Raw genomic sequence first — 13157 nt, forward strand, 5'->3', positions numbered from 1 at the left:
ACAGTATACAACTTGGTCAGAACTCTGGATAAATGATTTACCTGCAGCTGCTGCTGGAGATGCGTAATCTCCGCTATTCTTAGCTCTCTAGACTTGTTGGTGCTTTCTATGTCATGCCGTTGCATGGTGAGACGACCACGGATGTCCTGCAGCTTTCCTTCTAACTGGTTCTTTTTGTCATTCTTTGGGAGAAACAAGACAGGAAGGTGTGATTGGAAGCATGTCTTTGAGGCAGCCATTTCCCATAAGACCGGATGCTAGGAGGTAGAAGTCATCCTTTTTATGATAAGCTTTTTACTTACTAGTGCTTCAAGCTCGAACTCCAGAGTCTTTTTCTTTGCCTTCAAAACAACAATGTCCTCCTGCTCTCTGTTCCTCTGATTTAATAGTTCTTGTCTTCGATTTCGCTCCCACTCCAACTGCCGCTGACGCTCAAGTTCCCGCTTTGCGGCCTATAAATCATGATTTAACAATACAGTTATAACTTCACCCTGACTAAAAGCAAACATTCACAGAGCAAAGCAGCAAAAGCAGGTTAGAAGGGTTTTCACACAATGGGCTTTAGAGGTAAATAAATGTATTAACGTTGTCCTAAAAGTTCTATCGATACATACTACTTTGACAGTAAATATGCCTCCTCCATTTGTACATGCCTATGGATATCATTTAACAAAAGGAGGAATTATCTCCATCTTAAAGGCCTCCTATGTATTGGGTGCCATTTGTATTTACGGGGTGTGGGGTTTATAATGCAGTGGTTATGATCCTAGCAGGAAGCAAGCTAAGTTCTGGGTAATGAGGACCATGTTGTAAGAGGAAGTGGATGTTCACACCAATACCACACAAAGTGAACGAACACTGGGGAGTAAAATTAAATATACAACAAAGAATGGGTTGGCAACAGAGCTGCTGAGGAGTGTGGAAAGTAATTATTTACCTTAAGAGAAACATCCACTTACCAATACAATGGAAATATATAATTTTAATAGACCTGTACTTATCAGTCACATACAAAAAGAACAGGTGCCTTAATTTGATAGGGATAAGTCCAAAATAAAAGTCCAAAATGAAGAAAAGAATTTCTAAACCTCTTTCATGTAACAGAGTTATTAAAAATAAATAAATCAACATGACCTATACCATCATAACTGCTTCATTAAGCTAAAGTTATGGTTTGTAGACATACTGTCCCTTCAATGTAGACAGCAAAGCCCATGAAGTTGCCTAGATTGTTTTACTCCTGGTGTGTTAATTAATCACAAGATAAACTACACAAGAATTGCTTATTTCTTTGGGTTTCAAAATACAAAATTGATGCCAATTCCAAGAAATTGCTTAAATTGAAGACAGAACACACGCAAACAATGACTAGCACTTCAATGGAACTTTGGGTGTCATTACTTGCCATTAGAATAATATGAACATTCCACCTAATATTTAAACATCTGTCGCACCAGTAATCCAGTTTGCCGTTTACCTCTCTCCTCTCGATTTCTTTCCTCCTCTCTTCCTCCCGCTGCCGTTCCAGCTCCCGTTGTTTCTCCAGCTGCTTCTCCAGCTCTTGCTGCCTCTTCCGTTCCAGTTCCTGACGCTCTCGTTCTTTTCTCTCCTGTTCTGCGCGCTCTAGCTGCGCCAGTCGCTCCTGCTCCTTCCGTTGCTGCTCTAAGAGAGCCTGCCTCCTCTTTTCCAATTCAAGGTTCCCACGCTCAAAATTTTCTCGTTTCTTATCTTCAAAAGTCACAACTAGGAGACGGAACAATACGTAGTAAGAATCAATTTCTTTTTCATCTTTAAAAGAAACAATTTATTTATAAACCTTCGTTCTCGCTCAGAATCCAAACAATCACCAGGAGAGTTTACAAAGAAACCACAGATCAAATTTTAATCTTCCAAAAATATAAAAGCAGATGCAATACCTGACAATTTCTTGTCTGCTGGCTGGGGCTCTTCTTCAGTTGGTTCCTCGGGTAATCGCTGGTCGACAGACACAGAGCTTATAAGAGAGATCCCACTTCCAGAGCGTACCCTTCTGGAATATTCAGAGATTATTTTAACACAACTTTACAGTAAAAACAGGTCCAGCGGTTTTAAAAAGTGATCGCTAATCAACTGGTTTCCATAAAACACACATGCAATCTTCCCACAAGTACCTACAAAATGTCAAAGTAGTAAGAGACAATGAAGGCAGGCATTTGTGGTAACAGAATGAAAGTAGAATGACCACCATTATTTTGACACACAGATAGGCAAGCATGTTACAGATAGATAGGACTGTTTTTAACAATTTTTTTTTTTTTTTTTAAAAGTGCATGTTCCCATGGTTTGATATAGGATGACAGGCAATAATATTACAATCCTCCTCGACTCTTCCCGCAGTCCTGGAGTTAATTGTAAATATAGCCATACAACACTATGAATAAACCCAATTAAACTGGTGTGAGACATCACAACCTTTTTATCCAACAGGCCCTCAGAAATAGACTGCAAACCAGTCTCAATTCAGACCCTTCCAGGCGTGATATTCTGCCCACCCACCTATTCAGAGTATTGATTGTGACAAGTGGTAATTACTTTGCACCGTCATCCACGACAAAGGGTTATAGTGCTTAAAAAGTAAGTCATTCCAGGATGGCCCATTCCAGAATGGCACTGCTATTTAAGGTTCTGGGTAGCAGTGTCAACAAACAATGCATTCAGATATATAACATCAATATATATGTAAGAAAAACCCTTCTACCAAGTCACTAGGACCAATTGGCTATGATTAGCACATGCATTATATATATATATATGTATGTGTGGTGCTAGGTTTTCAATACTACAGGTGTGATCTGGTAGCTTGTTATGGATAAGATATGGTGTGTTTACCAGGAATCACTAAACTGCAGGGGTATCAACTAGAAGCCATGCATCTAATAAATATACAAATGGTTTGAGAAGAAACATGTACAAAGGAAAATACAGAGAAACAAAATAGGGACTTAAGAGAATAATGTATTTTGAGGGCCTACTCCGAGGAATAGTTCCACAAAATTGCTGGAGAAAATATAAAGATTGCACCTAGTGCAGAAACCTTTGTTTCCTGTTCTATACTTCTATATACAGGGGTTTTTTTTTTTTTTTTCAGACTACGAGTTAAGTTCCCTGCCTCCCAAAGCTCAGCTTCTATTCCCTTTCCAAAAAGTTAAAAAGGATTAACCCCTTAAAAAAATTAGGAGCCTTTGGCCCTGCAGGGAAACAATTCTATCTTCCATTGTAATATAATAAACAAGATATGTGTGCCCCTGCCAACGTAGATCTCTAGAACATGACTCCACCTCACTTGTGTGCTTTCTTTATAGCATTAAGGACCTGGATATGATGCTTTGCAGGGGGCCTGTATAGTAAGATACTGTAATGTTTGAGGGAGCCATACTGATATCTGTTCCTTTGTGGAGGACTGGAGATCTGTGCCTTCTGCCCCAGCAACTCACTTACAGGATCATTCATTAAACTCAGAACTGTCAGGAATTCAAAGTGCATTTTTAATTGAAGACCAAAATAGCCAAACTGAACATTTTCCAAGTCGGATATGCTTCCATTTCGGCTATTTTGGTGTTAAATTACAAATTTGTTTTAGTGAATAAACCCGAGAGAGGCTGGGGTTCCTAATCTCCCTGGAATCCCCTGTCCTTCCCTGACCCTTCTGTAAATGGCTTTCACTATCCTCCATGACTAGCTCTACCTATGCTGCTACCTCTAACCAAGGTGGAGGGGGGGGGGATCGGAGGGGGAATAAACTTGCCAAAGTTTATGCCAAAGAGAAAAAAAGCTCCAATGTGCAACACAGAAGATCAAACAGTTTTGTAAGCTATGGAACTTGCCTGCTTGGCCTCTTTCTGATGGTTGATGTCCTGCATGTTAGAGAAAGCAGGTGATGAAAGTGGCAGAGAGACACAGAGGAAAGAAAAAAAAATGATATTTTCAATCCACAGCTTTATATGGATTCACTTTCTCTCGTCCTGAAAATACAACTGGTCATTGACCAGAAAATGCACAGTTGGGAACAGAGCTCATCCCGCTGGCTGTTGGAAAATGCAGACTCCCTGGGTAAAGTGAAAAGTAAGCCCCTTCCATAAACTTTTACATTTGTATTTCTCTAATTGTGTTTTCATATGAATGTATCTCAGTCATAACCCTAGAACCTGCACCATGCATGGCACAGGCTGCAATCCCCACCACCCTTGGAAAACCCACAATTTGATACCAAGATAATCTGCTACAGGTGGACTAAAAGAATTGCATTCCCTAAATTAACCAACTACAAATGTGTTAAACATAACCCGAGTATTCCCACAACACTTTTTTTTTTTTTTTTTTTTTACTATGTCAAAGTAGAGATTTACGGAAATTATAAAAAATATTTTATTTACCAATACAAACACATCTGTTGTATATAGGTGTATATGCAATATATATATATTTTTTTCTTCCTTTTTAACTGTTGTACCGTTGCAGAATAGCAATTGCATCAAATTTAACAAGTATGTATTTATTGAACAGTGGTTTCTAGTAAAATGAAATAAAACTGAATGTCAAAAATCAGGCCAAAATTTCCAACTGGGAAAAAAATGTCAAATTCTGCCATAGCGGTTTCTCTACTTTAGCCTGAATTTTGCAATTCACAATTCAGACATTAAACCACATGGTATCCTCTCACACAAACCATACACCAAAGAATACACACAACTACTACTGAAAACTGTAGAAAATAAAGAAGTAATAAAGTAAAAGGATAAATGTCAAGATATAGAATTAGTGCAGGTCTAATTTCACGACATTTGTTTTCCCAATTCTCCACATCGTCGTTCTACAACTCCCACAATGCTTTGCACTGTCCCAAGTAGTTGAGAGCTACATGCTGGCTACCCTCATTCAAAACACCAGGAAGGCCATGCACGAGGTGTGCAATTAAACACCAAAGTGAGAGTCGTCCATGGGAGAAGTGAAGCAAAATAGATGCCCAACCCATAAAATGGCGTGAGGATCTTCATTCATTTTTAGATACTGTCTACTACATAACATGCAACTTTATAACTGGAGCCACCTTTCCTAATCTTTCTTTTTTATCATGGATGATTAGAAATCTTTCTGGTATTTTTCATAACGATACTAAATAGCCATTAAATTCACACATGGAAGGCCAGTGTTAACCCAGAGTGGAAAAGCAACGGTTTGCAAATTGGATCCACCTGCTCTCTGACAATTTTCCTGCTGTTGGAGAAAGATTTCCTGAGCTGTATTTAGTAAGAAGGTAAACAATCTATTAAATGAAAGACAAAAAGGGGGAAGAATTCCTTTAATGGGAGTACAGAACCCATATGGATAAAATATGAATGGAAATTTCCTGTAAATATTTTTCACCAAGCTCTGCTCAGTATTTGCAAGAGTTTCCATTAATAAATAAGAAAGGAAAAGAAAAAATAAAACACAAAAAATATAAAGAACTTGATGCAGATGCGGCACTTTACCCCAAAATTCAGTTCAGTTTTATTTTTGGAAACAGAAGGAACTGCTCAACACAATGTCAATCGGGTGCTTCATGTCAAGGACTGTGTGGTGCAGTACATGCACATCATGTGAACAATTATAGTTTCTCTATGAGGATTGCATTTAATGACGACACGTTTAATAGAATTTAACTTGTGCAGTTCAGATCCATTTAACTAGCAAAAGGTTTAGTGAAGAAATGTGGCAAAACATTTGTCAGGGAACCATGCACAGTTTAACTGATAAGGTTAGGGAATTACTTTTTGTATGTTAAAACTGCCATTTCAGAGGACAATTTTGGACTTGGCAAACAAACTCATCCCCCTCCTCCAAAGTATTTTAGTCCCACACAAAGCTTGATTTACAAACAATGCTATCCATAAATGACCACACTTACCTAAAAGATGGCGGAATATAGTCAGGGGGCAAGACAGGAGGCAGAGGCTGACCAGCCATAGCCATGTCTATTAAATGCATCGCCAAGATAAACTCTTCTGCTGTTAGTTTGCCATCTTGATCAATGTCTGAAAGGTTCCTAAAATATAAACATGAAATAGTTGAAAATAGGTCATCACAAAAACTACAAACAGCAAGTAGTGTGTGCCAAATAGGTAGGGTGGGAACACTATAATTACTGTAAAAACAGATATGCTTTAAACACAAAACATCTGGGTTTGCTTAACAAAATTACTGTGAAGCACAGGAAAATATTGACCAATCACAGATAATGAAGAAGGAGAATCTTTTCACTGCTCACTTCTGGACCCAAGTATCATCCGTTGCCTATAGATTACTACAATCTAAATGACAGCATTGTCATGTATGTGCCCACATAATGCCTACCATATTGTAGCAAGCTGAGCTTGTGGTAAACTAGACTGCATAAGGATAGTTCGGGCTTGAGGTCCTAAAGGAAATAAAAATGGAAGTATTACGCTTTAGTAAAAAAAAATATTTAAAATAAATATATAATATAATTCAAAAAATGTGTCAAATAAAACCACAACAATATTAGTTAATGTTCTGCAACTAGCCACCCTTCCATTAAGCATCACTATTTCCATTTTATGTTTATTTAACACTTCCTTCCCACATTAATTATTGTAATTATTTATTTTTCTTATGTGCATATAGAAGAAAATATATTTAAAAGGAGCACTAAACCCACTACAGTCGCTCACAATAGTGGTTATGGTGCCAGGAGCTGCCTGGCACACTCCCAGAGTATTTTTTTTAAATTGTTTAACTGTTCCTTTAGTTCAACTCCTATTCTGAATAATATATTCAGTTATTACAAGAGCATTTGATTCAATTAGTACATTTTGCCTGGAAGTATTAAAGAGGCACTGTGTATTTGGAGGAAAAAGCACATTCTAATGGCCAGAAAACTGTTAGCGACTAGTTGTGCTATTACTCAAACACAAAACAAAAACCCTTTCAATATGAAATGAATGGAATGTGATGCAAAGCTGATGAATGAATTCCAAATGTCCTATGATCACTTCCACGTGTATACAAATCGTGGTCAAATAATAAAACTGCTCCATGATTCTCTGCACTTGGCCCATGACCACGCATGAAGGGTGAATTTAAAATTTAAGGCCAAAATAGCCAAACTGGAAGCATAGAAGACTGTTTAGAAACTGCAATGTTTGCATTGGCGGTTAAATCCACCACCAGTGGCTGTCAGTAGAAGCCAGTAGACGCGCTTCCATGGCAATGAACAAGTAAAAATGTCACATGACACAAAAGCACCCCATAGGACAGCACTGACTCAATGCTTTGCTAGGGGGGGAACTTGGATATATGCGCAGAACACTGCATACATGCACAACAGTACCCCACTGATTCAGAGGAAGCCATGCCACCACAATGATGTCACGGGAGGCAGCAAGGTAAACAGTGTCATGGAAACCCAAGCTGTACAAAAAGGTTAGTAAAACTTTACATTTTAGCATTTTTACTGCATACGGCTGGGGGACCTGAATGTACCTATGGATGAGGACACTGAAGAGTGAGGAATCTAGTTTTGTATTCCTAAAGCTTTAGTGATCCTTTACATTGAAAATTAATTTTGAGTTCACTTTGAATTCTCATGTTAGTGAATAACCCTGTTCGAATGTCTAAATTTACTCAGAGAGGTCTCTAAGAAACTATTTATATTCTCGCAGAATATAAACCCATTACCTGTTAAATGGCCACTCATTGTTTTGTCATGGCTGTTGAACAACTGTCTGTACTTGAGTCTTGAAGACACTGGAACAGCCCATTCTTGCAAAGGGGGAGGGCTGGAATGGGGGAAAAAATAAAAATTAACCAGATAATTATCAGAAAAATAATATGGTCAGAAGTCAAAAAAGGATATATATATTTTACACACACGGTATGTAATTTTGATCCTGAAGAAAGCCCAGAATAGGGCTGAAACGTCGATCTTTTATTTTTTAATGTATACCCCAATAAACTACATTTATTTTATATGAAGACCAGAGAGTGCAGTCATCTCTATTTTGGATTTATGATATTGAGATATATATATATATATATATATATATATATATATATATATATATATATATATATATATATATATATATATATATATATATATATAACGGAAGATTCAAAGATAGCACTCCAGGGACTTGATAAAATGTAACTTTTATTTTACTCACTAAAACATCAAAGGTGTCAACGTTTCAGCTTGATCCCCTCAAGCTTTCGTCAGGACATACTGTGCAGACAAATAAACCCACATATATACCATACAGATAACGATAACTCACCACACTTGTGAAGCCTCTGACTCCATGGTCATCACCATGGTGACATATATCAACAATAATAAAAGTGCAACCATACACATAGATCGTGCAATTAAAAAATATTCAATTAGACTATTTTACGCTAGGGGAATCAATTACTTAAACATTAGTCACACTGGCAGCATTGAATAGTAACTACTGCAATGAATATCCTTCATAATGTATAAATTGGACTCATAGAAAGCAGGGCTGAAAACCAACAGGAATACTAGAGACTCTGAGAAAGTTCAGACAAAACTAATCGAAAAACATATTTAAACATCATTATAAGGGCATATGTCCCACTGGAATTCACTCCACAGAAGATTGCTAGGATAGGGGTAGATCGCCTAACTGATTCCAAAATAGACTTCACAATTAAACTCACTGGAGATTGGCCAGTTACTAGATAATAATAACTACTAATGATCTCAAAATTGATCACAATGGCCACATAGAACGGTAACTGATGCACTATATTCGATTTCTTAGTATATACAACGGACTCCAACAAAGCCAATACGAGATAACAAGATAATCTAACAAAAGGGTGACACACCAATGCATGAGCACCTGTATCACCAGAGTTAACAAAATCAAAGTTGTTTAAGATAGGGGTGGATCACCTAAGTGGTTCCAAATAGACTACCCAATTAAACTAATACTGACTAGTGTAGTTACTAGAAATAAACTAGATACTCCTTATATGAAATACTAAACAGAGCTGCAACTGTCTCATATAGTAAAAACCCATACATTTCAAACCTCTGTATCATCATCATAATGAGTTACAATTCTGAGGCACATGGAAACTATTAAGATTTTTCAAAGTAATGAAGGTCCTGTGCCAGTGCCACCATGGACAAAAGGGAGGATTGCCTATCCCCCAGGGTGGGCATCCACATCCCGCCCCATATTCCAGGATCAACATAGTTATGAGAGAAAACATGGTTATGAGAGAAACATAGGTATGTATGCCTATCCCACAGGGTGGGCATCACATACCCCATCTCCAAAAAAGATGAATTGGATAGCACAGAAAATGAAAAATTATAAAAATGCAGTCAAGGTATATTTCTCATTCAGACCCTCAGGGTATACTGTTCTCAGAGTTCTGATCCAATATAGTTCACGTTGTAGTAACATTTTCTTGCGGTCCCCTCCCCTCCTGGGTGGAGGTACATGGTCGATTGCCATGAGTTTCAGAGTCGGTAGAGTGTGGCCTCTCTCCAAGAAATGTTTGGCCACCGGTAAGTCTGATTTCTGATCCCTATACGCCACTCGTATGTTGGATCTATGATTGCGAATACGTTCGCGCAAGGGCAGGTCCGTCTTGCCAATATAAGTAAGTCCACAGGGACAAGTAAGCCTGTATATTACATAATCAGTGGTGCAGGTTAGCCGATGCCTAATGATGTACTTTTTTCCTGTATGAGGATGAGCAAAGAATTTTCCCGATAACATGTGTCCGCAAGTGACACAACCTAAGCACTTATAACAGCCCAGATTTATAGAGCCTTGTTTCTGCTCGTAACAGTGTATAGGATCTGTCTTAACTAACAAGTCTTTCAGATTTCGATTTCTCCTATAACACATCATAGGTGATTGGCGAAATGGTTCTGGTAAAGAAGTGTCGTTCCTCAAAATTCTCCAATTTCTATCAATCATCCGTTTGAATTTTGGAGATGCTGTAGTGTAAGTGGTTGGAAAAACCAGTCTCCTTGTTGATACAGTGTTTGACTCGACTTGTGTTGAATAGCACCTATCTAAGGCTTTATGGAGTGTCTGTTCACTGTAACCCCGTTGGTGAAACTTATCCCACATTAGTTTCAATTGTTCCTCCGCTTTACTGGGATCTGAGTTGTTCCTCATCACCCTCAAAAATTGTGAATATGGTAAGGATTGTTTGAGGGCATTGGGATGGAAACTATTCGCCTGAAGTAAAGTGTTGCGGTCCGTAGTCTTGGAGTAGAGTGTATATGCCAACTTGGTACCTTCTCTAATGATCCGTATATCCAGAAAATCCACTGAAAGCGGGTCTGCTGTCATAGTGAGTTCTACATTCGGTGTACAAGAATTGATATATTGGACCATAGATTCTGCAGTGCTGTTGTCTCCCTTGATGATCATGAAAATGTCATCGATGTAGCGACCGTATAGTAAAATAATATCTTTAAATGGCTCCAATATATATTGAGTTTCAAATTCAAACATGAATCCATTCGCATACATTGGAGCCATGGCCGCTCCCATAGATGTTCCTGCTGACTGCCTGAACCAATCAAATTCAAAACGAAAATAGTTCTGAGTCAGAACCAATTCCAGAATTTGCATAACGTATTCGATTGGGGGGCCCCTGTATTTGTCTGAAGATGAAAGAATCCGTTCCATGGCTTGGACTCCCCCTGAGTGGGGTATGATAGTGTATAAGCTCTTCACATCACACGTAACTAGTGATGTCAGCCCAACTGGTAAGGAAATCTTGGAAATCATATCAATGAAACTTGGAGTATCCTTGATGTATGTTGAAAGGTTTTGAATCGTTTCCTTAAATAGGAAATCCAGCCATTTAGCCAGTGGTTCTAGGATGCCTCCCACCGCCGACACAATTGGTCTCCCAGGAGGGTCCTGAAGGTTCTTATGCACCTTGGGGAGTGTATAGATTACTGGGGTCCTCGGGTTTGGTTGATGTAAAAATTCCCAGAGGTCCTGATCGATAAAATTCTGTTCCAGACCCTTCAGTAGAATGGCGTCAATTAAAAGTTTCACTTGAAGCGTAGGATCGCCTTTCAATTTCAGATAAGTCTGGGAATCAGATAATTGTTGGATAATTTCCAATCTATATTTAGCATAGTCTTGAATAACGATTCCCCCGCCCTTGTCTGCTGATCTAATAACAATGTCTTTGTCCATAGCCAAAGACTTAATGATCTGTCGATCCATTTTGGAACAATTTGAATGGTAGGAATGAGTAACTTTTAGATGGTCCGTTGTTTCCTTTTGTACAGACCTTAAAAAACTTTTTATAGAGGCTTGATTCGGCAGGGGATCAAAGGTACTTTTCCTCTTAAACCTTATTTCATCAGAGGGAGTGGTTTGGTTTTTAAAGAAATCCTTAAGTCGCAACGATCTCCCAAACTTATACAATTCAACTTCCCAGTCTAGTGGGTTAGGTTTGGCAGTGGGGACAAAAGACAAGCCCTTACTCAGCAAAGTAATTTCAGCCACTGTCAATACTCTGGATGATAAATTGAAGATAGGTATTACCTCCTCTGTCGTGGTGGTCTCCCTCTTGCCCCAGAAGGTGCGTCCCTTCTGACCTCGTCTGGTGATTGTCCTCCTTCTGACGTAATACCTTTGCTCTGATGTCTGGTTTGTATCCCCTGACTGGCAGGGTTTGGAACCTCTAAAAAAGATTGTGCTTGAAAGTTGTTGGCCCCCCTATCCCAACTGCTGCGATCAGATTCCGAGCTGGAGTTTCCTGAAGTTTGATCAATAGTATAATGTCTAGGTTTGCGAATAGGTCTTCTTTTCCTCGCAAATCTAGGTAGATCACTGGTGCCGCTAAGCCACCTATAAACTCTGTGCTCCTTGTAATCTGCTGCCACTTTATCTTGCTTATCCTTTTTGAATCTAATAAGATCCGTCTTATAACTCTTCACATTATTTTCCAATTTTAGCAATGTAGAGGTAGCTTCTGAACTTGCCAGCAATAATGCCTGTCTTGTTTCCAATTCAGTAATCCTCCTTCTGATTTGAATCAGATCTTCCTTCACATCCTCAATGATCACTAGCATCAAGTCCAATGAACATTTGTTTAGGACTGAAATCCACTTTTTACAGACAGCTGGTTTCAATCTACCAATCGTGGGTACATTACTAACCCTGAAGCCTCTCGGAATCTGAAGTTTCCGGTGGTAATCAGATAAAAATAAACCGTGAAGGTCCAAATCTGTTTCTCTCTTTTTTAATTTCAACAATTCAAAATAAATATCACGTAGTGAAGTGGTGTTAGGAAGATCCGAAGTGGTAGTGTCCCATCTAATCCTGTCTGCATCAGAGTCACTATATTGCCAGATTTCTGCTTGCTCAGCGCATCCACCAGCTAGCGTAAAAAAATTATCATCCATGGATACAAAAAACAATTCTGTACTGTATCTTTAAAAGTCAAAATAAATGCAGGGTTATCGTCTTTCACAAAAACTACAAAAAAATGTTGATAATAGAGAGAGAGAGAGAGAGAGAGAGAGAGAGAGAGAGAGAGAGAGAGAGAGAGAGAGAGAGAGAGAGAGAGAGAGAGAGAGAGAGAGAGAGATTTTTCATAATTACAGTTTCATATTTCAGAATTTCAAACAAAGCACAGAATTTGTGCATTCAATGCTTTTAGAATTTGGGCATTAAATACACTTGGAGATTCTTCCTTTTAGTAGATAAATTTCAGAAATATGCAGTCAGATACCAGTTTCACCTAAAAACATTATAACAGAAAGGCCCATATTCCAATAATCCATGCTGCATACCATACCAGTACATATTAAAGGGCCACTAAAAGGCACCCAGACAACTTAATCTCACTAAATTGGTCCGGGTGCAGTGGACATGTAGTTTTAACCTTGCAATATAATGCATTACTGTTTTGTGAAATTCAGCCTTGTGACAGCTTAAAATGAAAAACTAACATATTCTTACTAGTTAAACACTTTCTAATAAAATAAATAAATAAATTTCAAAAAAAGAGAGAAACACTCTTCATACATAAATCCCACCTTTTCCATCTACACCCCATCATCTTTCGATGTTATAAAAATGGAAAGTTAAATCACT

The 13157-nt window shown here is 38.3% G+C and overlaps 1 protein-coding gene across 8 annotated transcripts in view; it reads right to left on the bottom strand.

Moving 5' to 3' along the window:
- ITSN1 (intersectin 1) overlaps positions 1 to 13157 on the bottom strand; it is a 140573-nt gene that overhangs the window by 70574 nt on the left and 56842 nt on the right. For all 8 annotated transcript variants that reach the window (XR_010090429.1, XM_063447584.1, XM_063447565.1 and 5 more), the window contains 7 exons: positions 7717 to 7817; positions 6373 to 6436; positions 5927 to 6064; positions 1917 to 2029; positions 1478 to 1743; positions 303 to 452; positions 42 to 182 (listed from right to left, as the gene is read on the bottom strand). Coding sequence is in view for 7 of the 8 variants with exons in the window: in XM_063447584.1 (XP_063303654.1) it covers positions 42 to 182; positions 303 to 452; positions 1478 to 1743; positions 1917 to 2029; positions 5927 to 6064; positions 6373 to 6436; positions 7717 to 7817 (973 nt within the window). In the remaining variant the exon portion in view is untranslated. The remainder of the gene's footprint in view (positions 1 to 41; positions 183 to 302; positions 453 to 1477; positions 1744 to 1916; positions 2030 to 5926; positions 6065 to 6372; positions 6437 to 7716; positions 7818 to 13157) is intronic.

Source organism: Pelobates fuscus, chromosome 1 (genome assembly GCF_036172605.1).
Source record: "Pelobates fuscus isolate aPelFus1 chromosome 1, aPelFus1.pri, whole genome shotgun sequence".
Classification (NCBI taxonomy): Eukaryota; Metazoa; Chordata; class Amphibia; order Anura; family Pelobatidae; genus Pelobates; species Pelobates fuscus.